This window comes from Solenopsis invicta, chromosome 15 (genome assembly GCF_016802725.1).
Source record: "Solenopsis invicta isolate M01_SB chromosome 15, UNIL_Sinv_3.0, whole genome shotgun sequence".
NCBI lineage: Eukaryota > Metazoa > Arthropoda > Insecta > Hymenoptera > Formicidae > Solenopsis > Solenopsis invicta.
In genome coordinates, this window is record NC_052678.1 from 10,779,007 (window position 1) to 10,805,597 (window position 26,591).

The following is a 26,591-nucleotide window of genomic DNA, read 5'->3' on the forward strand; positions in this document are numbered from 1 at the left end:
TAATGCCGCGTGTCGTCGACAATGGTACGTGACGACGAAAAAGAAAAGAAAAAAAAACTTACAATTAAATCAAGAGAGAGAGAGAGAGAGAGAGAGAGAGAGAGAGAGAGAGGGAGAAGAACAGTGGATCTCCGGGGAATCTTCACCATCACGTACCTTTCGCTCTTCTCTTTCGCGCGTAAGGAAAGTGTGAAAGTATTCGATTTTTGTGCCATTTCATCATGTTTGTGGATCTAGAGCGATCTTTATTATACGTTGCAGAGATTGGGAAATATTTATTTCCTTGTAATAATTAATATTTTCTAATAGTTGGCGCATTTTGTAGATGTACAATTATGCCATGGTTCTTGTTTCGTAGAAACAAGAACCACGTGAACAAAGTTACACCCGCACAAGTTAAATTTGCTCGAAGGTGAACCATAACAGAACTCACAAGGTGTACTCGTGAACGATGTGATGGGGAGTGTCAAGGATTTGTATTAATCATTCCTTACATACGCATATACGGCATTCGCTCTTCCTTCAATGTACATAAATGGAAGATAAAAAAGATACAAAAACAGAATCCAATTCTTCCGTTACAAATACATATATATATATATATATATATATATATATATATATATATATCCATATGTTACATATTTCGATATAATTAAGAATGAAATATATGGACTAAATCAATTATTTATTATATTTAATTATAGAAAAGATCAAAGATTGCTAAATGATAAAAGGATAAAAAGAAGGACACATGTAACATTAACTATAAATAGTTTGTAATCAACGAGCGTGACAGGAACATAGCCTGATAGTCTAACAATGGAACTGGGTTAAAAAGTGAAAGGATCTAGGTTGAAGAAGAAACGGCCATAGAGTTCTCTATTCGAGCTTTCTATTCACGCGACGACAGTTTTGCAGTGCCCGAGAGTCATGTATCTCCTCCACTTTTTTTATACCAAAAGCAGAAAAAATTGCAAGGGTTTTCCAAAAACCAGAGTTGTATCAGCAAGAATAACCAAATACTTTCTTTCTCTTCTTTTCAGCGATTTTTTTTGCAACGTGATACGAAGAGAGACTCTGTGCTAAATCTTTATTCTCTTTAATTATTGAATTATGACTACTTAAACACACTATTGTCGCTGGCTCTCATTGTCAGTATAATTGTTTTCTTCCAAAAATTAATTTATACAATTTTTTTCTCGTAACACAAATATGCGATTCAAAAAAACGTTCTTACGGATGACGTAAGAATGAAATCCTAAAGTATGAAATCCTAAAAATGTATTCGAGATCTCATTGATTCGTAGACGCGAACCCGCATCAAATGACACGTGCAAGATAAAACTGCCACCAAACGACGAGAGCCTGATTGCAGGATAAAGCGGCGCGGTGCTTTTTATCAACGGAATAGTTCTCCATGCGTGTGTCTACCAAATAGCGGGGAATACGATACCATTACTGCCATTTTTCTATCGCAACGAGCAATCGAATGGAAGAAAGAAGGGAAAAATTGGGGACTGAGATATATATAATCGAACGAGATTGTTCTGCGGAAATATTTAATATCTTGCAGGAACGTTGCTCCTACAATCGTTTACGTTCGTCGTGTACATACGTGTCACTATATACATCTTTTTTTTCTGCTAATCTTACTTGAGCCAAACGTAATAAGTTCGGAAATACATCGTGCATCGGCACGACTGATAATCGATATCGAAATATTTTATATATCTTTTACGTGCAACTTTCGCCAATACCTTGAACATATTGCGTTTCAAAGCGAATATTGTCAAAAGACGATATTCCGCGTAAACAATTTTATCTATCGTCATGTTTTATGTAATTATATAAATTATTTTTATATACATTTTATATTTACGATATTCTGAATATTCTGATATAAAGTAACTCATCGTTTTTGTTACCGGATAAAAAATGGAAATGTTATGAATTTTACGTACATACACAAATACGACACTGTATATTTGATTTGATGCTCTGAAATAGATAAAATAGTCTCCTTAAATAAAGTTACCAATACAAATTGCAATCGTACGAACAAAATTTATCGGTTATACGGCGATATTACGAAAGACTGCAAAAATTCAAGATGATTGTACAGCAGGGATTCTACACGGATATGCACTTAGTAGCGGCACAATGGACAGTCGATGACTAAGTCGCATTTCCGACTTGGGGAAAGAAATTGACCCTCGAATGGGTGGGGGCGTATGGTGCGGAATAAACTCGCGCAATGTTGTAAGCATAGCGAAGATGTTTGCGAGCGAGATACATTTTTTTTTTTTTTTTTTTTTTTTTTTTAATATAACCTAACGCGTAATACCTATCGCGTTACAGGGGCGAAAGTTATACGCGTCGCTGACGAATAACTAAACGCAGGTTCCGGCTCGTCTCCTTTCAATTTACTTGGAATGGGAATCAGAGCCGAAAGAACGCGTCGCGCGCCGCGCGCCGCGCGCCGCGCGCCACAAGGAGGGTGAAGGAACCAACAGCCCTTGCAACAGCCGAGTCTTACCGCCGCGTTAATTGCTAAGTACTTGCCTCCAGGGAGACCGCATATACGAATGTACGCACATGTAGAATGTAGACGCTCGTCCATAAGGGTAGCGAGAAATGACTCGCGCAGCACAACACCCCATTTCCCTTTCAGTGCGCTTTCACTCGCGTGGGTCCTTTCATACCTCGCTACTGGTTAAAATATTAGGGATTTCTCCGAGGTCTTCTATGCGGAAAGCGCTAGCACCACCGACCGACCCTCCGCTCTTTCTTTCTCTCTCTCTCTCTCTCTCTCTCTCTCGAAGAGTCTCTCGTAGAGAACGCGTCGCTCCAAAGTCCGAATCAAAGCCCGCTCCCCTGATGTTCACGTGTATGCACGAGTTACTACGCGGGCGGACACGTGAGTTGTCACGCCTATGAGGAGGGTGCTTGTCACCAACTCCCGAAGCAATCCCTGAGAACGTGGTTGTCTGTACGAGAAAAACTTATACTTGATCAACTAAAATGAGATTCCAATTATGTGTTATTATACATTTAAAATATTCAAGATAATTCGTGCCTCGGTAATCTTTTAGTGAAATGTTATTGCCCCTGACACACGTATACTTACTTGAAAATGTGTTCTCGCATCTTCATCCGGAAACGAATTAATTTAACTATTTATCGCCTTGGTAAATTTTATCTATAAAGTTATTATTAAGTAAACGATGATGCTAGAGACGTGGATTCTGTTAATTATTCCTAAAGCTCGTTCAAACTTGGTACTTTGGGGCGCGATTATATTGTTATGTCTCGTGGGAGAGAGAGAGAGAGAGAGAGAGAGAGAGAGAGAAAGAAAGAGAGAGCACTTGTGATTTACCATACTCTAGAGTCCATGTACAAAGTACACGCTTAATGGAAATCACATTTAGCAGTTGCGTAAATCAAACTACGTACCCTGCACTCTCGATGCGTTTAACGCGCACACGTACACGTACTCCAGAGATTATAGATACACGCATCCATTACGGATTACGGTAACATATGTCAACATCATAATCATTGGAGGAGACATATGTCATTAATGCCATTAATTATCTACCGTTATTAATTTCTTTATTTTATCATAATTATATAAAGAAAACTGTAATATATTGTATTATTATAAATAAGTAGTATAAATATCTGCAGGTTCTTTTTTTTTAAGAAGTAATAAACCACAAATCGATATTTTCTGGAAGATTCGTCAAAGAATTTGAAAGAAAATGGAAACGTACGCGAGCGCAACGCAATGGAAGGAGAAGATGAGGCGGTGGAGTCACAAGGGTGCCAAGTATCCGCTACTTGCTTCGGCATGTTAGCACTTTGCGCCTCCCTTTTATGTATTACTCATCCTCATGAAAAGAATATCACTATTCACGCACTCTGACTCAGAAAGGGAAGAGAGAGAGAGAGAGAGAGAGAGAGAGAGAGAGAGAGAGAGAGAGAGAGAGAGTGCGGTTGTGGTTCTTATATGTATTTCAAAATAATATATTCTAAGAAAATATCCAAATGACATTTTTATTTCGCATCGCACATACTATGTTATGATAGAAATGTCATGCTTTTCTAAAACTTTCTTTCTGCTTTATGCGAAAAGGCGAGTATTACTATATATACAAAAATACAATACGCGGAGTAATATAACAATGATTTAAGTTTGTGCGTCTTAAAAAATTGGCAGAAAAATATATTAAAAATTTAATCACTGGCGTTTTTCATTGCAAAACTGATCGTAACTTCCACGCAAAATTTCACAGACGACTGCCAATCGGGATTTAATCCGTCGAGTTGACAGTGCGGATAAACTGTGTCTGTATCACTCTACTGAGATATTCGTGTGACGGATTTCCCTGCTGTCGCTATAAAATTGTCGGGTTAATCTCAGCTATTTCTGAGCGAATATTTGACGAATCCTCAAACATACATATCTGTGCCATGTAACTATCTTTTTTCCGTTGCCAAATTTTTGTTTCTGTAAATTTCTAACAAACGATAAGAGAACCAAACATTTTCGTCAACCATTCGTTTTAACCGTGCGTATTTATGACGATTATCCGCTTGCGTCCGCGCTACAAAGGACAGTAAAGGGATGATGATGGCAGACCAATTAATCGCTCGTGTACTTGAGCTGTCAAAACCTCAAGTTTGCGCATTCCTCATGTTTAACTTATTTGCGTGTATTGTGTGTAGGATATCTGCAAAACAAATAACAAAGCGTAAAATATCTCTCTTGCTTTTCATTATCATAATAAAATTCTCCTTTTGATTATTATAAAATATATACAAAATATGAACATTTTCTTTCGTTAATAATTGATAAAAAAAGATAAAGAATTTTTTTCTAAAAAAATTTTTAGCTTAATTCGTGATTATAATTTATATATAATTATGTATAATTGATTGATTCCGCTTTTCCGCGATGCTGATTGATTCTCTCGCTGCGCTAACTTCATGAGCGGCTGTCATGTTCGCTCGTCGCGAAGGTCGCGTATTTTGACTACCTATGTGTATTGAGGGGTTAATAGTGTAATATTAAATCTGTAATTTGTGTATGAAATTATGTAATATTACAAGCTTTGTAGCGCGCGCATAGCGAGCGCCTGTTTTCTCTAGTGTTTCACAAAAAGAAACGTATAAATTCGTACCGCTTTTATGTAAATTCTTTTTACAATAATTTTAATAATAACAATCAGTATATCAGAGATGTCTCTACGTCGCGATATAAGAATGATACAAGAAAATTTGTTTGAAATTTGGTTCGCGCGAAACGCCTGGTCAAATTATCGATCGGTATTGAAAAATACCGCGACTTGTTAGAGTTGAATCACCTCCCTTAAGAAACCATCCCCAGGAGTTTCCCAGGTGTCAGACGCTTCCTGTGTTCCTTTCTGCCTCTATATATCTATCGATCCTAAGCACCCTGCACCCTGCACCCCTTCCTCTTTACACCACCGACTGTTATCCCTCTTTCCCTCTCATTCCCCTCGTGATCTCGTCTCTTTATCACGCTGTAACTTTCTTTCTCTCTCGCTCGCTCGTAGGCCATTTCTATGGGGTGAGTCACTTAAATAGTTTGATCCTTTTTATACATCTTTTTTTTTAACTATTTACTAACTACTTACTAACATTAAGATTTAAAACATTTTTAATGAATTTATTTTTATCTTATTCAAATATAAAGATAAAAAAAAATATGTATATAACATTCGTTTTAATAAAAGTAAAAGCATTTTTCTTAGAAATAAAGCACAAAGCTGTCTTTATGATTAGGGAGCAATCCAACGTTTCTCAATAGTATCGAATATCAAATACTCTACTATAATTAGGCTGCATGGATCACCCCGTATATTATACGTTGCCCCTGTACAAGTAGCCCTTTTCGTGGTAGCTCACGCTATGGTGCGGATAATTTTCCTTGCATATTTATACACGCGCTTCTCTCATCGAGAGAATGTGCTCCCGTAAAATTCTCTCCCCCCACCCTCTCATTCTCTCTCCAAAAGAATTAACTGCTACGTTTAACAGATTCATACCACAATGAAAACGAGTTCTTTCTTTTTTCCGCACGTCTCCCCCTAGGGGAGCTTCGTTTGCATGATTAAAATGAAGCTATGTCCGCTCATTCAAAGTGAATTAACCAAATTGTTTTCTAATACACTGCATGCCGTGATATTCGATTTATCACGATATGTATCTTAATATAATATAATAAATATGTAATTATTGTGATATAATTCACGCAATATTAAGTGATTTTTATATAATCATTCATATTGTTATTGTATACGAGAAAAGGTTATGAAATAGAATCCTTTGTTAATAATTAAGCTAATAAATGATCAAGTCTAGAAAAAAATAAATTAATTAAACCTTGCGGTTCTATTGCTGTTTTTTATGCCGTTTAATTTTATTTTCAAATAATACATGATATCTGCAAAGCAGCGAAAACTTTAGCAGAAATTTTTTGTCCTATTACTGGCAAATTCCATTTGAAATATTTGATAATGTATTAAATAAATTTGATCATTTACGTACGACCGTAACAACTTAATGTGAACTTGCGCAAACCAATCTTTAAGTTAGATCTCGATTTTTGCTTAATACATCATTTGTATAAAGTGAAATAACTATTATGCTTTTCTACTTAACATTTAATACCATAACTGTTTCGTATTATACATATATATTACTGCTGTTAAATCAAATGGAATTATTTGTCAAAGAACAATATCGTTTTCGTCGCGGATAAAAGTAGTTTAGGTTCGCGTCTGAGTCGACAACCCCTTTGGCTTCTATCACACAGTCAGTTAAAGCATTGATAGTCGAGCGAGTTACATCAATGACAGTGGAATGCAGTTCCGGCATTCCATTTCTGTCGTCAGCAGAGGAATCACATTTTATCGTTTGAGACGGAAACGGCTCTCTCTCTTTCTCTCTCTTCCTCTCTCTCTCTCTCTCTCTCTCTCTCTCTCTCTCTCTCTGCAAGATGACAATATAGCTTCGACTTTGTTGCAAAGTATTATTACTCGTTCCAACCGATAAATGGAAAGTAGTGAATGTTCGGTGAATGTTATATTTTAATCAACTTATCGAACTCAATTAAATGCACGTGCCGCCAATAAAATAACAAAATAACAAAATATGATGAGTAACGAGATTACGCGTCGTTATTAATCACACAAACATTTTGACAGTATTTATACGCTTTATAAATTTTTTGTAACTATTATATAAATACATGCATGATACTAATATGTAGCGACATAAATAATACGTGTATAAGATAAAACAAAACAAAACTTTCGTGCAAATGCTTTCTTCATTCAGTCTATAAAAAATATTTGCATATTATATTTGCGCTACAATGATATAAATAAAAGATGCTGGATAAAAATAATATAGTATAAAAGAAGTTTGCAGCATTATTTTGTTTGTGTAAAAAAAAGAAAAAAAATTTTTGCTTGTATAGATGTAACGTACGTAATACGTTATATTACATTACATGTTATATCTTAAATTACATAAATATATTATATATTATCTGTGTATAACGTAAGTATATTTGAGAAGTAGCTCGTGGTACAGTAAATCACTTTTTAATAGGACGAGCTACTTAGTATCTTTTGAATAAGGTAAAGTTAGCACCAGAAAAAAAAACGAGCCGTAAACACCCTCGCATGACGGAGAAGTCACTCAGCCACGAACGAAAGCCCGGACGCGAACCATCGACGATCGTCTTTTGTACCGACGGACGCAACGGTGGTTGGGCGACGCCACCCCCGCAATCGCACACTCTGCCACCCCGAAGATAGACACGCGGCTACTTTCTCCGCCACGTTTTCCCGAGCCCGGTCTCGAACACCCTCCCGTGTCGCCGTCGCTTTCGGTCGCGCGCGCGGTGATGATAGTGGTGGTGGTGGTGGTGGTGGTGGCGGTTCCCCATGCGCGCAGAGGGTGGAAAGGGTCTCCCCGTTCGCGGGCGTGGGGTTGCGCGCGCACTATCTACCCCCTCTGTGTGTCCGGCACATAATCGAACTGGGAGCGCCGTGGTGGCCGTCGTCAGTTCCATAAAACGGAGCAAAATTTCATTTCTAAAATGAGAACATAGTTAAGCTAAAACGAAAGAAGATAGAGTCAATGTAAAAAGGCGAAGTGAGAGAGAGAGAGAGAGAGAGAGAGAGAGACATGGCTGGTCGTGAGAATTTTCTCGTCGCGATAGAGCTTCGATTCAACAGCCAACGTAGCGGCAACGCAAACGCAATCACGCCGCTTATCGCTCGAGTGTAGCGATATCATCGATGCACGAGTGCACGCGGAATAGAGTGACAGAGTGCGACGAGTCGAGGAAAAGAAGAGGGTGGTCGTCTCTCCTTCAACTTTATAGGCGCCAGCCTGAGGTTTACGCGAAGTGTAAAGGGTGCAAAGGGCGTAAAGGGCGTAAAGGGCTCCCGTGAGATATCAGCGAGTCGAGTGAAACTCGCTCCACAAGTGCCAGAGAAGCAGAGAGAAGAATAACGAGTGTCGTCGAGCGAGAGTCGAACGCCGAGAGGATTTCGGTGGTGAAAGACAGAGCGAGTGTCGTGCGTCGCGGATAAGGAGAAGCTGCGCGACCTCGCCAGCCGTCGATTTCATATCGAAGAGGAATTTCAGCCACGTTTCTCCAACGAGGTACGATATATCCCGTAGGGTCTCTTCTCGTGAATCACAATGGCGCCCAACTCCGTGTATGCGCGGAATCGTCGCCGGTCATGATCGACTCGCGATGCGACACGGCGGCAGGCATCTCGATAAATCCTCCTCTCTAGCCTCCTCGCTCGCTCGCTGATGCACCGCTGACGATTCAAATGAGCGGACTAGCTGCAGCAGCTTTAGCGCGATTACGTCGTCCTTCCTCGAAACGACCTAGTCTCCGGTAGTCTCGCCACAGTCACCCTGGCGTGGTGAGGAGAGCGGAAAGAGGGGCAACATGAAAAGAATCCGCAAGAGGCACCCGCCAAAGTTAAAAGAAGATTATGCCAGATCAACGCAGTGATAGTGTACCCGGATGCTCCCGGCCACCCGGCGGGGCTCGGCCACTTTGGTGCCGTTTCTCATCCAGTTTATCCAGTGAATGTTGCTTATCGAAGAGTAAAAATTTAGGCTAGCGAGTCGGGCGAGATGGATGAACGCGACATGCGATTTACAACGGTTGTCGATTAATTCGAGCGAAAGAGAGGCAAGTCGCAGGAGGAGAGGTCCAATCCGCGCAATATTTACAACTTTCCGTTTGTAAATAACCTCTATACTCGAATCGAAATTCGTATGCCATGTTCTCCGAGAAAAAATGGACTGACTGATTTGGCGCGCACGTCGCATCGATTGTCTTTGAATCGCTGCCCGAATGAAACTAACAAAAATACACGTTAACTCCAAGACACGTTATCCTCCAAACGTTTCCCCTATTCCATTGCCATTTTCGGTTACGACCGAGAGCACGATGTCGCGTGAAATCGCGATGGAACGCGACAGACCGGTACCAGACTTGGCAAGGAAGTGATAACGACGAAGCGAGGAGTGCGGAAAGAAGGAAGACTCGCGACACCTTCGACACGATTCGGCCGTTGGTTTATAAGACAACTCTTCAACCTGGCGGACCAAGAGGAAGGCGGTGGTTCGGCGGCGATGCAGGGCAAGGAGAGCCCTGTTGGGTCCAACACCCAAGAGACCCATCAGTACGTCGGCCCGTATCGCTTGGAAAAGACCTTGGGGAAAGGCCAAACTGGTGGGTGGTGCACGGTTCTCCTCTCCCCTTCCGCTTTTCTCTCTCTCTCTCTCTCTCTCTCTCTCTCTCTCTCTCTCTCTCTCTGTTGCAATCATCTCTGTTGCAACATTGACGATAGCCACAGGAATGTGTCTAATCGAGTTGAGCCAGAACGTTTCATTAACTTCCGCATACTCGAGAGGATGCACTACGATACACGCGAGATCTCGCGTGCACTTGCGGTGATACGTATACTTTTTTGATTGGAAAGACTAAACGTTTCGAAAGACAAAACTTTCGCACGATTTCAAGGCCTATAGCTGTCGCGTCACAGAACATGTTTTCACGGATTAACTTCCGAAATAAGAATATATTTTTCATCTCGAGAGTCTAGCGAGGATCGATTGAATTTCATTGTCGAGGAAGAAAAGAATTTTTAACATGTAAATGACAACTAACGCGAGTTATTGCGGAATAGCGATAATAGGATCGAGTCGACTGTCGAAGCCATTCCGCAGCTGTGCGCGACAAAACTTTAGTCTTATTGCATCGTTGCTGAATCTAGTTTCATGAGCTAGCAGTCATTTCAAACATTCGATCGTAACTTTCTGTCCCTTTACTATTACATTTGTACATACATACAAGTATTTAGGATAATGTTCCTTGAATATGTTAAAAAATAAATTGAAGTAATACAGTAATAGAGGAAAAATCGCTTTTTGCGATACGAATAATATGAATTGAAAGAGAAATAAATGCATTTTACGGAAATGTTCTCGCATGTCAAAGATTTGTAGAGAAGGGAATTTAACGCTTCCGCGCCGCACCGCGCCGCACTAATTTGCTCTCACCTCAAAGGCATTCGCTGCTATTATACTCGATCGATACTGACAACGTACTAATTATGCCATGTAACGGTTATAGACAGGCAGCAAATTATCAAGTTTTTGAATTTGAATGAGATAATTCGTACGATAAGCGACATCCCTAATAATATCTCATCGTATCTATAAAATATTGTATTTGCTTATTGCTAAACAGCTACAAACTGGCTAAATTGAATGATATTTTCTTTAAGAGTCGTAGGACGTGAGCAACTGAGAAAGAAGCCAAAGTATTAAGTATAAGGGATGCTAAAGGATTTAATTTCTAACCAGATTTTTCCGTTTCTTGTGAGATTCGCTCTGTAACTTGGTACTCTAATAACAAATGTGGTTACGGTTGAAAGTTTAAAAGCCCTCGCCTTTCTGCCTCGTCTATTGTACGTAAAAAAAAGAGGAATAACTCAACGACAATTATAAATCTTTATAAAGCACTGTTAATAACCGTTCTTAATTAAATGCCACCAGCAAGGAACTGGAAAGTAATAACGAGTCGACAACAAATGTACCAATGAAAAAAGAATTCGCCAATTCGCGCGCGCAGTATCCCGTGTAAATTAGCAATATTAAGATAAGACGTTTCCCCCCTCCCTCTCTCTCTTTTTACTTTTTTTAATACATGCATAGATGGAATTGTCGATATAAATGCGAGGCTTAAATAGAAATTTTTGTTCTTCGATCAACACGTAATTTCGCGAAAGCTCGTTAATGAATTCGCGGCTCGGCTTTCAGCGAACGAGTAACATCGGTGGTCATTTCCTCCGGCGGACTATTATCGATCCCGTATGCATCTCGAAAGGGGTGCATGCTCCGGCACGTGACAATACGGTGCGTTAATCATACGAATAAATTCCTCTCCACGCGCGGAATTCCGTGACCCACGCGCGCAGGCGGGTAATGAAATTACCGCTCATACTCGCGACACGAGTGCGCGCGATTTGAATTATAGCCAGCGCGCGGCGCGGCGCGGCGCGGCGCGGCGACGAGATCGATGGAGACGTTACAACGTTAACGCAAAAAAGAATTTAACCACTTGCAAAGATTCTCGCGGAAAATAAAGTACTAAAAATGTAAAAAAACTCCAGACAAATTTCACGTGAAAAGTCAACACTTTCGGTGTTGTCGAACCGTCTCTCTCTCTCTCTCTCTCTCTCTCTCTCTCTCTCTCTCTCTCTCTCTCTCTCTCTCTCTCATACAATTAGTCGTTGGACGTATCTCGTTTATTATCTTGGCTCGCGCGAGTTTTGGTTCAAAATTTGTCAAGATACGTTCTAAATTACGAACGCTTCTCTCCGCGCAAATGCATATGCTATTGACACCGTTAAATCATGGATGACGTAAATCGTTAGGGGGAAAGTGCACTTAAACTCTCGATGGTCTCAATAACCGCTAATGCAATTGCCAGCGGATTTGACGGGAAACGTCACGTTCGTTTAATTCCATAGGAATTGTCGGAATCGTCGCGTCAATCATCGACGAGACTTAATCTCTCGCATTTCGATTGAGAATGGCTGAAAGATCATCGAGAAGGCCATCGATCATAAAAAGTGTCTTGGAGTATTTATAACATTCTAGTGTAACGTCACAGAAACGTAATGTATTTTTAGACGATATGTAAATAAGTAGCATGCGATACAGATACACAGAGAAGCGGCTTTCACGTGGCGACGCGCGACGCGCGACGCGGCGACGTGCACGTGAAAAATTATTTTTCATTATAATCAAAACGTGCCAATCACAATCGTGAACAATAGCGTTGACAGTTTGCAGTTGCTACGCGATCCTTTAATCCTTTGGATAGACGCGACTTCGTTACGAGGGTCCTTAATTGCTCTCCATCGTAATCTCACGATACAGTCAGCATACTTTCTTTATGTACTTGTTTTTTTTTCTTCTTCCCAGAAGGGAAGCAGAAGCTTAAACCACGTCCTACCGTGTTGTAGCGCAGCCATTTAAGTGGATAAAGACATTGTGTTGCGCGCGCGACTCTCGTCGTCGACTTCCGACAGCGATTTAAATCAATTTTATGCCAATCTCATAAATCCCTTTTTTGCATTAGCTCTTCTTCTTCAATCATACTTTTTACCGCTTGCCCTTACGACCAATCGTAAATCTGATTTCATCTGATTCTCTACAATTCTTTTGTAATTTATTTCTAATCTGATTAATGACTGATCTTGATACATGTTACTGTAGATGTAAGCGAAAGTAAAATGATGTACTCCTCTTTACCGTCCTTTGGAGAATCCATTCGCAAGAATTGGACCGCGCAAAAGATTTTGTATTATACGCGAATTTACACGTATACTTTATTAAAATAACGTAAACAGATATTTATATGTTACCGTGAATTCGCAATTAGGAATATATTACGCGTAATTAGGAATACATTTGCGAGAAAAATAATAACAAAGCAAAGCGAATAATAACAAATCGATGCATCGGTATTCGATTAACTTGAATTGTTAATATCACATAGCGAATTGTGATCGAGTTATTAGTTATGACTGCTCAAAGAGCAATGCTTTTCAACGTAAATCCGCAACTATCAACTATGTTTCTCTGGTTTGGGGTAACAGGGTGTGTTTGCACATCACCGCATCTCCTCCAAATAATTTGAACACGTTTCGTATCGACGACCTCGCTGTTTTTCTTTGCCATTTTTCTGTGCTCAAGTATTTCTAGAATTGCAGAATCATGGCAAATTAATAATTCAAAATTGTTTAATTGAAGCAAATTAAAGCAAAAAATAAAATAATAATCAGACTTTGGCACTATCATAGTGCTATGTCATAGAGATGAAATGGCTTTAATAATATCATTAATAAAATAAAGAAATTTGGTTCATTTTTTTTTTGATAAATTTTTTTGATGCTCGGATAAGGGAAATATCTTGCTCTTTTTAAATTTCAGGTTTAGTTAAGCTCGGCGTGCACTGTGTGTTAGGCAAGAAGGTAGCGATCAAGATTATCAATCGCGAAAAGCTTTCGGAGTCTGTGTTGATGAAAGTGGAGCGTGAGATCGCCATTATGAAATTGATCGATCATCCGCATGTGCTCGGTCTCTCGGATGTGTACGAAAACAAGAAATATCTGTAAGTATTGATAAAGATGCAAAGTCTTAAAGTTAATAAACGATCATGTTTTCTATGTTTTTTCCAGATATCTTGTTCTGGAACACGTCTCGGGCGGGGAACTGTTCGATTATTTGGTTAAAAAGAGCAGACTGACCCCGAAGGAAGCGAGGAGATTTTTTCGACAAATAATTTCCGCATTAGATTTTTGCCACAGTCATAGTATATGGTGAGTCGCGCGCGCACGTGTGTGTGTATGTGTGTGTGTGTGTGTGTAACGGCGCGCTTATAATTTTAGACTTATTCTTTGATTTTGTCATCACTTTCAGCCATAGAGATTTGAAGCCTGAGAACTTGTTACTGGACGAGAAGAATAATATTAAGATAGCGGATTTCGGAATGGCGTCCTTACAACCCGCAGGCTCCATGCTGGAGACCAGTTGCGGATCACCTCATTACGCTTGTCCCGAAGTCATCAGAGTAAGAGCCCTTAATTACTTTGCGATATGAAATTTATATGGAAACGACGAGTGATAATTCGAGTAATTATTTGAGCGTACGTAAAACCAATTGCTTCCTCTTTTAACCGCAGGGTGAGAAATATGACGGTAGAAAAGCGGATGTATGGTCTTGTGGGGTAATACTTTACGCGCTTCTGGTAGGCGCCTTACCCTTTGACGACGACAATCTGAGAAAATTGTTGGAAAAAGTTAAGCGCGGATTGTTTTACATACCGCATTTTGTGCCGCCCGAGTGTCAGAATTTGCTCAGAGGCATGATAGAGGTCGATCCTGAGAAAAGATTGACGGTGAGACGGCGGTCTAGCTAAATTGCATATTCTCTCTCTTTCTTTCTCTCTCTCTCTCTCTCTCTCTCTCGACATTTGCTAAATGGAGTAATATTAATTTAATATTATTTTTCTAGTTAGCAGAAATAAATAGGCATATTTGGGTGACGGCGGCGGGTAAGGGCGAGTTGGAATTGGAGCTGTCGATGATGGACGTAGTGCAGACGCACGTTATTCCGTCCGTGGAAGCGATCGATCCCGACGTGCTACAGGCGATCGCGAGTCTCGGTTGCTTCAAGGAGCGCGACAAACTCATTCAAGAGTTGCTCAGTCCGAAGTAAGACAAGATTCCTCCTCTCTCGTAGAAAGACTTTGAATTTAGTTTTGAGTATTAGAAAAGCAACTGTGTGTGATCTGATGATGCGCGAATGTTCTCTTAGCCACAACACGGAGAAGGTGATATACTTCTTACTGCTAGAGAGGAAACGAAGAAGACCAGCGTGCGAGGACGAGCTCGAGGTAATGAGAAGTAGCATGAGAGGATCCGCGGGACAATTAGAGGCCGATCCGCCAAGGAAACGGGTGGATACGTGTAGAGTGAACGGAAGTACCGCGCTCAATCTCGGACAGATCAGTCACGGCTCGCCTTTGACGCCTAGAAGACAGTCCAGGTATTTACCGTGAATTTTCGCCTCCGGGTTCATTCGTAAAAAATGGAAAAACTATTGAAAACGACTCTTATCGCCTGGGAAATTGGAGAATATCCGATTTCTATCGCGTTGGCTACCGAGTCGCACTCACCCTCGGACCTTCCGTGAGCACAGGACTGAGGGCAGGTGGTTGCGCGATTCGCTCTTCTCAACCTGGCGAGAGTGGCTCAACTTGGCGAGCGATCGCGTGACAGCGTGACAGCGTCGGTTATGCGCGCACGTGTCGCGTGCATCGTACCTTGTTTCTTCTCCCTTTTTACGAACCTCGACTCACGTCAAGCGCGACTATCGAATTATATTTATCGAATTATATTTAAATATATTACAGGATTATAGATCAAAAGAAAATCGGAAGAAAAATTGAAGCGTCTAATTATTATTATTATTATTTTTTTATTTTTTTTTTTTTACTTAAAAGATAGACAATTTACAATTTACAATTAATTAGATTGCTAATCATTTGCAGCACGAGACATCACGCGCGTCGATCACCGAGCACGGGATGCCACACTCACGCGTCCCATTCGCACTCGTCGACCCCGGGCAGCTCGCCGTTGCATGCACCGGCGGGTCTCCTGAGTCCCCATAGAGCGGTACCGACGTCGCACATGAGTCAGACGATCGCCTGCGGTGCGCACAGACTGTCCATTGGCAGTACCATCACTAATGTCGCCGGAAACGGCAGCAGCCCCACGAATCAAAGCGTCCCGACGCCGACGCCGGCCCTCGCCACTGTCGGCATTGAACTCAATGACGTACAGCCTGGTAAGTTTAACAAACTTTCTCCCACCACCCCCTTCCCCACCTTCATCCTTTAAATTGTGTCACATTCTTATTTCGACGATATATTGTTCCCCGTATTCTACTCTGTACTGATAAAATATTTGTGCGTTTTCTGAAAATATTTCATGACATTTAATTATTGTCACGTGTCCAAAAGTATCGCTGTAAGGTTATATATGGAAATATTTCAAATAATCACTCAAGTTAACTACTGCTCTTGAAGAGCACTACTCCGTAAGCACAGATAGATCGTATTACGCCAAGTGCTCTGGTATTTATCGCACAGCTGCGAAATTGTGTATCGATGTTTTGACAAAGACTCCGATAGAATCATCAATAGTATCTTACGCTTTACCGAACGTTATTCTGATTTGTGTATAAAACTCGTGTTATAACTATGACGTAATTAAAGCGTGATAAATTTATCTCATGCGACAACCCTTTTCAATCATAGTTATTTTAAACAGAAATTTCGAGAGTAAATTAATTGAATATAGAATGAAATACAGAAACAGAAGGAGTGAATCAATATTCTCTAAAGGCTTTTAAAACAAGTATAAGTATATGCAGTTTTTGAGATATAACTCGTTTCGCAGTAGTCGCAGTCGGCGTTACACCGCCAGGCTCGCCTCACACGGGAGCAGGGTCCGGAGCTCATCACTGGAGATCGCGATTAACCACGATCAAGAATTCTTTCCTGGGAAGTCCCAGGTTTCATCGTCGTAAATTGCTCACTAGTACCGAAGAGGTATGCGATAACGGATAATGAAAATCTAATTTATTCCTATCGTTATACATATTATATTATTTAATATTCTATTTATAAAAATCGCACTTGTTCAATCGGCCATCTAGTTTTCCTTCTTAACAAAAAAAAAAAAAAAAAATCAATGGATATTTCTATGTTTAACGAAATTCTTCAGCAAAGAGTAATGCAATGATTTATTGTGAACGTTGTGTTTATCATAAAATTTCTATTGCATATAGGTACATCTCACGCCGGATTCTTCGCCGGAACTTACCAAAAAATCATGGTTCGGTAGTTTGATGACTACGGAAAAAGACGAAACTTTTACCGTTTTGGTGAAAGGAAAACCGCTAGCTAGTGTAAAAGCTGATCTAATTCACGCTTTTTTATCGGTAAGTGTACCAAAACTCACTACGAGTATATCGCCTTATTTTGCAATAAGTCTTGAAAGTATATGAAAGCGATCGACGAGACATACAAGTGAAGCGTTTGATAAGATTTGTTAAAAATCTCCAATAGACTTAAGACTTTAAACTGTATCTTTGGTTAGAAATTTGATTCTCAAATCTTTAATTATATCAATTAGATTAACCTCTGATATATTCAATTTGAAATGCTTGCAGATAGCAGAATTATCTCACAGCGTAAGCTCACCGATGTCGTTCAGAGTGGAGTACAAAAGGGGTAGTACCGCGCCAGCCATGTTCCAGAGACAAGTGCGATTTCAAGTTGACATTAGTGCGATTTCGAAGCAGCCGAACGAGCCCCTCTTTGCCATCACGTTCACGTTATTGAGCGGTAAGCGTATATATATCTATATTCAAGTGTAATTGAAGAAAAATTGCAATTTTCAGACATGGCACATGGCAGAAAAAAAAGTTAGGCAAGTGAAAAGTTTCAAGTTTTTCTCAACAAGTATGTAGAAAACTCAAAACTCTCGTGAAACTACACTCTACACTCTACACCATAGACATGGTGGATCATCTTGCTCTTGAGCGTTTGGCAGTCATCCAAGGTATCCAAGCGCAACTAGATCGATGTTGCCTTGGCACGTACAGCTAATATATACATATAATTTTATGTTCTATCCGAATATATACTCTACATTAGTATATTCTACGTTCCGTATGTCAACGCGATAGATTCTAGTCTTTTTGCTGCCAAGCGTTTAGCGGTCTTACGACCGACAAACCGCCTAGTCGGTCAATCTGTCGGAAACACTAGGTAAAATCTAGCTATATTTTAATAAGCAAAAACAATCTTCGCTCGAATTTAAACGCTAATATTGGAACAAGTCGTATTAATCCTCTTGATATACATCAAGTCTATATAATATATATAATATATTTGGAGTTTTTCTCGGAAAGGGGGAAAGAATTAAGGGACAGACAGACAGACAAACAATAAATAAATTGAATATAAACGTTTGCAGGAAACATCCGAAGATTCAGGCGAGTATGCGAGCATATTCAGTCTCAGGTGTGTTCGAGAAACGTGGGTATGAACTTGGGAGGACAAAGCAGAGCCGCGCCGCCTAGTCCGAGGGCCTCCAGAAAGTTCACCACAGAGATGAGCGAGAGTTCCAGCTGTGGCAGTGATACCAGTGAACGACTCTTTCTTAATCCTCACCCAGCTACCAGACAGGTAGTCTGTTTCAATAAGGTAGCGCATCATCCACGTCATCTTCTTCATCTTCATTTCTAAATGTTAATTTTTCTCACAATGAAACAATTCAGATTGTCTGTTTCATTAGATTTGATTTAAAGCAACTGTAGAACTGCGATAGCTGTCGATAGTTGCTTTAGTATCGCTAATTAACGGAGCATCGTATCGATTACAGATCGATTCGGACATTGAGTCGGATACGTCTGTATTCGACGTAAAGTCACCAACCCGCGAGAATGGTAGAAGAAGTTCGACGTCGACGAACAACAACAATGCCCTATCGGGTGAAACGACACCGACCCCGGGCAGTCCGCCAAAAGCGGTGCGAAGCAATTCGGAGAGCCAAAATACGCCGGAAAAGAAATGCGTCACCACTATGAGCGGCAACAACATAGCGTGATACTACCAGAACCTTCGCTTCGAGTTCCGATCGAGTCTGAAGAGCCTATGGGACAGCGCTCAGAGATTTTGGTGAGAAGATCGGGAAGACGCTTTGAAAACGCGCGCGCGCGCGCGCGTCGAACTGCAGAAAATGCGTTCAGACACATCTATATGCGTTATTACGTATTCGTGCAACAGACGAGATTCATCCTAACGTCACCGACTCTCTCATTAGACTGCTACTAAGTAGACTACTACTGAGTAGCGAGAAGATTAAGTGAGAGTAATACTTGATTGCATTGTGTAATTCGAAACATTGAAAAATCTTTGGTACCCTTTACCCTAATATCGCGCGACGCCGACGGATACTGAGGTTTTCATTTTCGAAATTAATAACTATTTCATTTCGTTTTAAACGTTTAGCGATAAGCCTGCAAACGTTTTCTCCAAACGACTCAAACCCAGATGCGATCAAACCTAGAAGCGATGCTATATGCAAATATTGTATTTTGTGTTTATAAGATAAATGGATCTTCAAAAGAGACACTAGTTTCAAATCGCCTCCAGATAAAATTGCCGAACGGCATATATATTTCAATAAATAAGCCTACATAAACAATTGCACGGAGAGAAAGATCTACGATTACTCAACAAGGCAAATGTAAAATATATTAAGAAAATGTGTTTCGTGAGAAACTCAAGTGCAATAATATAATGTTACTATATTATTTCACCCCCCACATACAATGGATGTTACTACAAAAAAAAAAAAAAGAATTGTATCGCGCTGTGTTAAGTTTGAGTTAACAAATGGCACTTTTACATATTATTAGACATTTTACATATTTTATTAATTAATTATGGAAAAGACACAAACGCTATTGCGCTTGGATAGTACCACTGTTAAAAAAAAAAAAATGTATCGTTACCCCGATACATTATAAATTATTCGTTTCGCGAGTTTAATTTTTAATTTTTATTCAAGTTTTAATTCGCTTATCGCACAATGTTTATTTGCAGCTTTGTTATTTCAATCTCCTCATAGTATACTCGTCCAAACAAACGTATACAATCCGATATCTAACTACATTAACAGAAGACACGGTTTGACGGAAAGAATGCCTCGAGAGATTTATTTTTTTCACACACAATGGGGAGAAGAGAAAGAGAGATTTCCTACTTTAAAAAATATTAATAATAAATACACACGCAAGTCTCACGATCGTACGAAGCGTAGATTCGTTTGCCTCTTGCAAAAAGAAAAGCGGAGAGGACGATAAAGTCGACGATGGCAAAAGCAAAACCCGTCGCGAAGCAATCAAGGACTAACGCGTTGCTGAGAGAATGTATAACTCATATAGGAAAAAAAAAAATATATATATATATATATGTATATATATATATATATAAAAGCAGTACAAGAAAGCTGCACTTCCCTAAACGATATAAGAAATAAGTAGTTATATCATAAAGTTATTCTCAACACAGACATATCTCGAGATTGTCCCTATTGGCTTCTTAGTAAAAAGCGACGTTTAATAAGGCGGGTTTAGCATTGTTTTTAAGCGAAGGTTTGTTATATAAGGCTATCGTGATATATGTTTATGAAGAAAGGCGAGGAGATAAGACTAGATAAAGTAACGGAGGAAATAACGAGCGTTGAGCGCCCGAATAATCTCGGAGATCAATATCTTGGATCGATTTTTTGGAGAATGAAACGATCGGCGGAGAAACGATTGGATTATCTTCGACGATAATCCAATGATGCGGTTTTCAAAGTTTACACGATTAGAATTAGATTAGTAGGCGAGAGCGAAAGTGCATAAACGTTCGCACAAATCAAAATTGTGACTTTTTTTTTAGCGCGCGTTGGATTTCTCGCGATAGGCGCTCTCGCTTGAGATATTACCTATGTATTGTATCGCGCTTGTGGCGACTCGTTCCTACGTATAAATGTCCGAGGGCTATATCTTTATAATCGATTAACGATACGGTAAAGAAGAGCTAACGATCTAGCAAAATTTCGCAAGACGCAGAACGCGGCGGTGTTTTTTCAGTTAAAGGCTCAGCTAACGGCAGACACGTTGTCATTCCACATTATCAAACAAAAATACGTAATATTTATGAAAAGAATTTACCTCGTACCAAAAATATTATTACGATGGAAAATGCGTGGGTGGGAAATTTTATGAAAAGTCATTAATCCTTAACTATTTTCAATTTTTATAGTCTCTCCTACCATTAGACTCGTAGACATTTTAATAACGACTTGAAAAATTTAACACGGCAAAAATTATCTAGAGTATTATTTATATACAAACACCACACAAATATCACCTAAATAAAATATAAATGTTTTCCTATTTATCCATCTCTTTCCGATGGAATTCAATGGAAATTCAATTATTCTTTTTGATCGTCGCAAGAATAGATCTGATTCGGTATGCCCAAAGAAAGAACAAATTTTATTCGAGTAAACTATCCATAAATTTGTCGTTTGGTGGTTGTTGATCGTAGAAATAATTTGTGCCGAGAAAAACGGAAACAAATATCGTTATTTGAAGAATAACGTTATGCAATTAATCCGCGATAAAATTAAACTTTATTAATTTAAACTTTATTAAAATAATTAAAATTTATTTTATCTAGCTTCCGTGTATATTATTATTATTTGTATAAAGAGAGAGATTGTATCTCCTCTGAAAAGTGGCTTGATGATGTAAATTAATTTTTCCTGTTTGATATTTTTTTATATCGCGAAATCGGACTTTGCACGAAATCGTTTATTGTAGATAAGAACAAAAATAACAGAGAGAGAGAAAGAGAGAGAGAGAGAGAGAAAGAGAGAGAGCGCATGTAAACGTGCGTTTACATGTAAAAAAAAGAAAAGAATGAAAGTTTTTATTACACACAAACACACACACATAGAAGATGAATGTGAATTTAGCATTAACAATACAAATACAGATACACACTCACGTATAATTAAAATTAGCATAAGCTTGCAATTATCTATTTACTAATTGCGCTAAAATATAAAAGTCATACAGTACGTAAGTATATTATAATAACAAAATAAGTGGAAAAACGGACGTGGGTGAAGGAACGTGGTTAGAGAGAAAAAGGATGAAAAAAATTACCGGCCATATTAAATTAGGATTTTATATTGTGCGAATCTGTGAATGTGAGCGGAGGAGAGCTAAAGTAATTTCGATATGCAAATCCATAGTAGCAATTGAAGCGATAGCAAATTACAGTAGAGAATAGAAATTTCGAAAGAAATCTCTGTCTCCTGTAAAGTCGTAAAAGTGAGGCGAGGCAAACTGAGGGGAATCTGCGTGATATTGTCGTATATGGAGTTGGAGCGGCAGATTCGCGATACATGTAGGATGTGATGGGAGTGCGCTGCGCTCTGCGCTCTACGCTCCATCGATCCTCGACGAAATATCTCGCCGATAGCTGTGCCGCTGACGTAACATCGCGAAATCTCTTGTACGAAGGAAAGAACAGAGAATTATCGCTATCTCTCACGTGTCTCCGATTTATTTTTCGATTCGCTTTTGCGCGTCGCGAGACGCCGCGCCGCGATCTAGCGTGCGAGCGTTAATCCCGTATTGATTCGCATCAATTTCTCCGAAGAATTTTAAATTTGCAGAATAAATTATTCAGCTCGCGAGACAATCGAGTTTCGAATTGCGAAGGCCAGCCTTCCCCCCCCCTCCCCTAACCCCCCATCCCGCAATCATTCTCTTCAGCCTTATTACGGGCGTTCGCGTCTCTTGATCTCTTTCCGTTTAACGATGAAATATTAACGTGCTTTCTCAATAGCTCGCGCGCAGATCGTAGCAAAATTGTCTCGCCACGAGAGAGAGAGAGAGAGAGAGAGAGAGAGAGAGAGAGAGAGAGAGAGCTGCGCGCAGTGGCGCGCAGATCTGCAGGCATTATACAACAAATTCCCATACCGTATTCTTAAGGCATTATAAGCTAGGTTGAATATAGAAAATTTTTATACGATTTATAAGATAATGCAATTTGCGCCTGCAATCGATTAATTTATTATTCACGCACGTTTTCTTGTTGGCGTTTTCGTTAAAAGTGCACTGTCCCGCGGCCATCCCCGCGCTGATCGTGAGTTTCGCAAGTTCCGTCGTAATCGATCGACGACTCGACAGTCGGACGACAGCGAGGGTCGATCCTCTGAGTTCCAAACGTCCCAACCCCTCCCCCAAATAAATCTTTCTCGTCTTGCATTCATTTATGTTGAGAATAATTGGCAATAATAGAGGGAACGTGTAGAATCAGACGTGTATATTCCGTACGTAGAACTCACAATCAGAGGGAGATGAGAGAGAGAGAGAGAGATCGCGCGGGTCGCCGCCGCGACGTGTGCCTCGCGTCGTCCTCGTATGGCTCGTATTCCTCGAGGAGGCGCCTTGTCTTGTCTATTGTAAGATAGCTCTTGTCCAAGTGAACAATTCCGCGTGATTTATCATTATCGTGCTTCTCTCTCTGTATCGCGCGTATTCGTATAATATATTTATCGTGCATCTACCGCGATAGGACGTCGCGCCTATCTCTTTGACTGTCACTTTGACTTCTTTCGTAGCCGCAACAAACGACGAGGTCCAATTAGTTTTAGCCAAGATTTAGTAAAAGAAGCGGGGAAAAAGAAAAGCTCACATCCAAGTAATAACTCAACAACAAGAACGTCTGAGAAACGTTCTCGTTTTCATCAGACATCCGAGCTGTCTAGCTAGCGAGTCGCGATGCAAGCCGCAACGACACCACCACCCTTTCCCATCCGAGACAACGCTTCTTTTTACGGTATATACATCGTGTCACGCTTATCGGTTGATGCACCTAAAATGATGCACCGATCGCTGCCTCTCGTAAATCAGCACGTACCTTTTGTCCTTTTGTCATCGCTCGTAGACCACGTAATAGACACGATTAGCGAGTAGAATGCGGGGGGTGGGGGGGGCTCGAGAGATCGTGCACCACCAGGTTTCATCGATGATCGACGAAGACGAGGAATGGCTCTCTCGCAGAGAGAAAGAGAGAGAGAGAGAGCTGCGTGGAATGCCTTTCTCGAATCTAAAATTATAAGATAACGGACGATTGTCTCAAATCTGATTGTACATCGCATATAAGAGTAGCGATAACGAAATATAAATGTCGCGATCGAGTAAAGTTTCAAATCTCTAAGGCGAAATCTCGTAAGGACCATTGGAATCCAATTAAGCGCATTTATGCAGGAAGGAAGCAAAATATAATTTTCGAATAGTTATTTTAAAAAGTGCAGTGATTTAACACGATGTGCAATAACACTAATAACCAAGCGAATACATGCCCAACAATTAGCTTTTTCGCTTAGCAATATTTTGAAGAAAAATCCGAAAATGGAAAAATTGGAAACTAGTTCCTTTCTTCATAATTAGACATATGTATAAAAGGAGAACGAGCTTTCTCTCTCGGATATCGGATAGCAGATAGCGCGATATATCGCGTTCCAAGTATGCCCCACTTTGATTCTTCTTTTCATCGAAGCCCCGCGCGCGCGCGCGCGCGCCTCCGCTTCCGCGTAAATTGGTAAATTTTCCAAATCTCTCACGATCTATAGTAGTCGCGCGTACGTAGTATGTGCTGAATATTTAGTGACGTCCAAACAAACTGACAATAACGGCTGTGAGTGAGCGGTATTCTTTTTTCAGCAAAAGCTCTATTCTAGCGTAAATCTCTATCTCGCGTTCCGCTCGATTTGCCCGTGTGTGCCGATGAATCGGACGATCACCGTGTCCGATCGATGATGAACCACACGCAGGTATAATTTCGACACGTACGACATAAACACAGCGCATGCACACATCGATTGATTTCTTGTCTTATACTGTGAAAATAAGCATTACAATAAACTATAAACTCCCGTTTGGATCGATATTCGGCCCGAAACTCGCCCAGTTCCAAGGACGAGATCGTTCCGATTCTCGCACTCTCTTTGAACTCTACTCGACACACTTGCAGCCTGCATGGAGAAGAGAGCCGCATCTTATAGCATCCCGTTGTAGCAAAGCACGTTTTCGGGAAAATTTCAGGGGCTCAATTACGTGTTACATCGCGAGTATATATCTTCTTACTCGAACGTCGTACCAGATTCGTGCAATTAGCCTGAGAAAAAGTAAAACGCTGAAATTTGATGCACTCGCAGTCAACTATTTTTTTACGAATGATAAAAATTGCTCTTGCGGTTATATGCCGATACTCTGATATAATAAGCGATACCGATCCATTGTATATGGACGATTATATTCCCTTCGCACGCGAATTGCAAAGGTAACGAGAAATGCGTAGGTATTGTGATTCAAGTGTCACGAACCGGCAAAATACGTCAAGAAGAACCACATACGCCCACGTACACACACACACACACACACACACACACACACACACACACACACACACACACACACTTTGAGCAATCGTCGATCATTCGAGATAGAATTTTGTTCTCACGGGTACATGATAGTTTCATAACATATTACAAAGTTAAAAGCGCAACACTCTAGCAGCACAGTATTTCCGTTGTGCGAAATTCTGCTTTCGTTGGAAGAAAAAGAAAAGAAAAGAAAAGATTATGTGCGCCCGCGACGTAGCGCGACAATCTTCGAATTTGTATGCGCGCCAAGCGATTAATTTTTCCTCGTGACTTTATCGCATCGTGAGTACGCATGTACGATTGTTTTACTTAAATCTTATTTGTTGAATATCGACTTACCTACCTATCGCGCGTTGTTTCGATACGCACGTCGTTTTAGTACGGAGCGATTGAAGAGAACGACATTGCATAATTTAGCGCGATATGATTATTATTGGTGGTCAAATGTCACAATGACTATCAATTATTATGTATTATGTATTATTATTATTATTATTATATTATTATTATTATGACTATTATTATGAAAATATATCGCGTTAGTTTTTGGACAAACGAATAAAAACACTGGGGGTGGGGAAATAAAAATTGTAACATATTTGTTGATGGCCAATATCAAATATGTATAAAAGTAATAATAATGCAACATTAATAATAAACAGATATTATTAAAATTGCTCGTTTTGTTAATACACACACACATGCGCACACACACGAGTATGTACATAATATATACATAATAATTCCAATTTCGGCAAAAATATTAATTAGTCAGTATTTTAATTGTTATTTTGTCATTTAGCAAACAGTGATTTTACCGACAGTAATTACTGCAAAGTTTCGACTGTAAAGCGAGTGTAGATAGAGTCCGAAACAATTTTATTTTTGGAAGCTTTGCTTATTACTCTATCCTTGATTCTGAGGGCCAACTTGGATTAATTTTATTCGACGATCGACTCTCTCTCTCGAGAGAGAGTTGCTCACGCGTTGCCATCAACTCATATTCATTAAATAATAATTAAAAAAATTAATAATTCCATTTATGTTAAAACTATGAAATATATCGAATGTTACAATATAGATTTGTAGATTATAAAGAGAAAAGAAGAATTTTGCAAATCTTGTTCTAATAATAAACTGTTTTATTTTCCACGTTGGCAATTCTGCCAATCGTCGATTAAAGTCAATTGGGATTGGTCGAAGAATGACCCTAAACGAGTTATAATTATTTAAGGATGTATGGGTGATGTCTTAAAAACATTACCAAGAATATCAAAATTTCACAGATTATTCTATTATTACGTTTGTGTATCTGTATAAAATTTGAACACAATTTTCTTATTGGTTTA

The 26,591-nt window shown here is 39.7% G+C and overlaps 1 protein-coding gene across 4 annotated transcripts; it reads left to right on the forward strand.

The window, feature by feature from the left end:
- Positions 1–8,042: 8,042 nt before the first annotated feature.
- On the forward strand, positions 8,043–25,916 carry LOC105199717 (serine/threonine-protein kinase BRSK2). Of its 4 annotated transcripts, none has more exons than XM_039457736.1 (13): positions 8,044–9,802; positions 13,576–13,756; positions 13,824–13,964; positions 14,065–14,215; positions 14,328–14,543; positions 14,660–14,859; positions 14,963–15,193; positions 15,681–15,997; positions 16,612–16,763; positions 17,003–17,155; positions 17,387–17,561; positions 18,196–18,425; positions 18,604–25,916. In XM_039457736.1, exons 1-13 carry the CDS (start codon positions 9,703–9,705, stop codon positions 18,826–18,828), a joined length of 2,472 nt encoding a protein of 823 aa, XP_039313670.1. In that variant the 5' UTR covers positions 8,044–9,702; the 3' UTR covers positions 18,829–25,916. The 4 variants fall into 4 exon arrangements, with proteins under 4 accessions (XP_039313672.1, XP_039313670.1, XP_039313671.1 ...); XM_039457737.1 differs by having other exon boundaries at positions 8,045–9,802; positions 18,196–18,407; XM_011166922.3 differs by having other exon boundaries at positions 8,045–9,802; positions 15,699–15,997.
- Positions 25,917–26,591: the final 675 nt, after the last annotated feature.

What these genes read in the sequence shown, in the direction of transcription:
- LOC105199717 (XM_039457736.1), top strand. Translation starts at nt 9,703, where the DNA reads ATGCAGGGCAAGGAGAGCCCTGTTGGGTCCAACACCCAAGAGACCCAT. An exon ending in CACGTTCACGTTATTGAGCG is followed by an intron (nt 17,562 to 18,195) that starts GTAAGCGTATAT and finishes AAACGTTTGCAG; the next exon opens with GAAACATCCGAAGATTCAGG. An exon ending in AGGTAGTCTGTTTCAATAAG is followed by an intron (nt 18,426 to 18,603) that starts GTAGCGCATCAT and finishes TATCGATTACAG; the next exon opens with ATCGATTCGGACATTGAGTC.